We start from the raw sequence: 773 nt of genomic DNA on the forward strand, positions 1-773 counted from the left end.
ACACCTTTGAATCCAATCAAATAGGTAATTGCCTCTGGTTAAGGCTCACCTCATTCCAGCTGTTTCCCAACTGCAACCCAGTTCCATTTCATCCACAAGTAATTTTAGAGCATCTCCTGTGCACACAGAGTTAGAGATCTCTGCTGGTGGGGTCCCTTCCTAGGCTCTACGTCCCCACGGGGAGAGCACCTTTTCCGGCTACTGTGGCACCCACTGCACTGTGGCCCTGAGTGGACCTGGAGTGTGGGAGGCACACAGATGTCAGCCCCCAGCCAGGGCCCTGAGGAAAGATCACACAGGTGCACCATCACGACTAAATCTTCAGGCTGAGGGCAGAAGTCCCCCCCTCTGGCGGGGGTGGCACCAGAGGAACCGACTTCCAAAGCCCCAGAGAAACAGAGCACAGAGGGGCTGCGAAGCTTCTCCAGAGAGACGTCTTGAGCAGAGAGCACTTTTATTGGGATGGTTTTGTTCTAAGAAAAGGGAAAGGGACAAGGCCAAGAGACAGACTGCTAACCGATACCTGGAGGTGGCTGGACGTTTCTGCCCCGCCCGAATGCCCATGCCACTCACTCCCCGAGACCAAGGTCTGCCCCGGCTTCAGTGCACCTTCTTGAACACTTGCTTGCAGACCCCCCCCTCCACTCTCATCTCCTGAAACAAAAACAAATGCTTGTCATTGGCCAGACGGAGGCCACACGAGGGGTCAGTACTTCTAGGGGCAGCAACTTAAGAAATACTCAGTGGCTGCTGTTCTTCCCAGAAGGAGGTTG

The 773-nt window shown here is 54.7% G+C and overlaps 1 protein-coding gene across 1 annotated transcript in view; it reads right to left on the reverse strand.

Moving 5' to 3' along the window:
- Positions 1-435: 435 nt before the first annotated feature.
- RBP1 (retinol binding protein 1) overlaps positions 436-773 on the reverse strand; it is a 40,641-nt gene continuing 40,303 nt past the window's right edge. Inside the window, 1 exon segment of the mRNA XM_015561398.1 lies at positions 436-654. Within this exon segment, the coding sequence (XP_015416884.1) occupies positions 601-654 (54 nt within the window). The 3' untranslated portion in view covers positions 436-600.

This window comes from Myotis davidii, unplaced genomic scaffold (assembly GCF_000327345.1).
Source record: "Myotis davidii unplaced genomic scaffold, ASM32734v1 scaffold415, whole genome shotgun sequence".
In the NCBI taxonomy this organism is placed as follows: Eukaryota; Metazoa; Chordata; class Mammalia; order Chiroptera; family Vespertilionidae; genus Myotis; species Myotis davidii.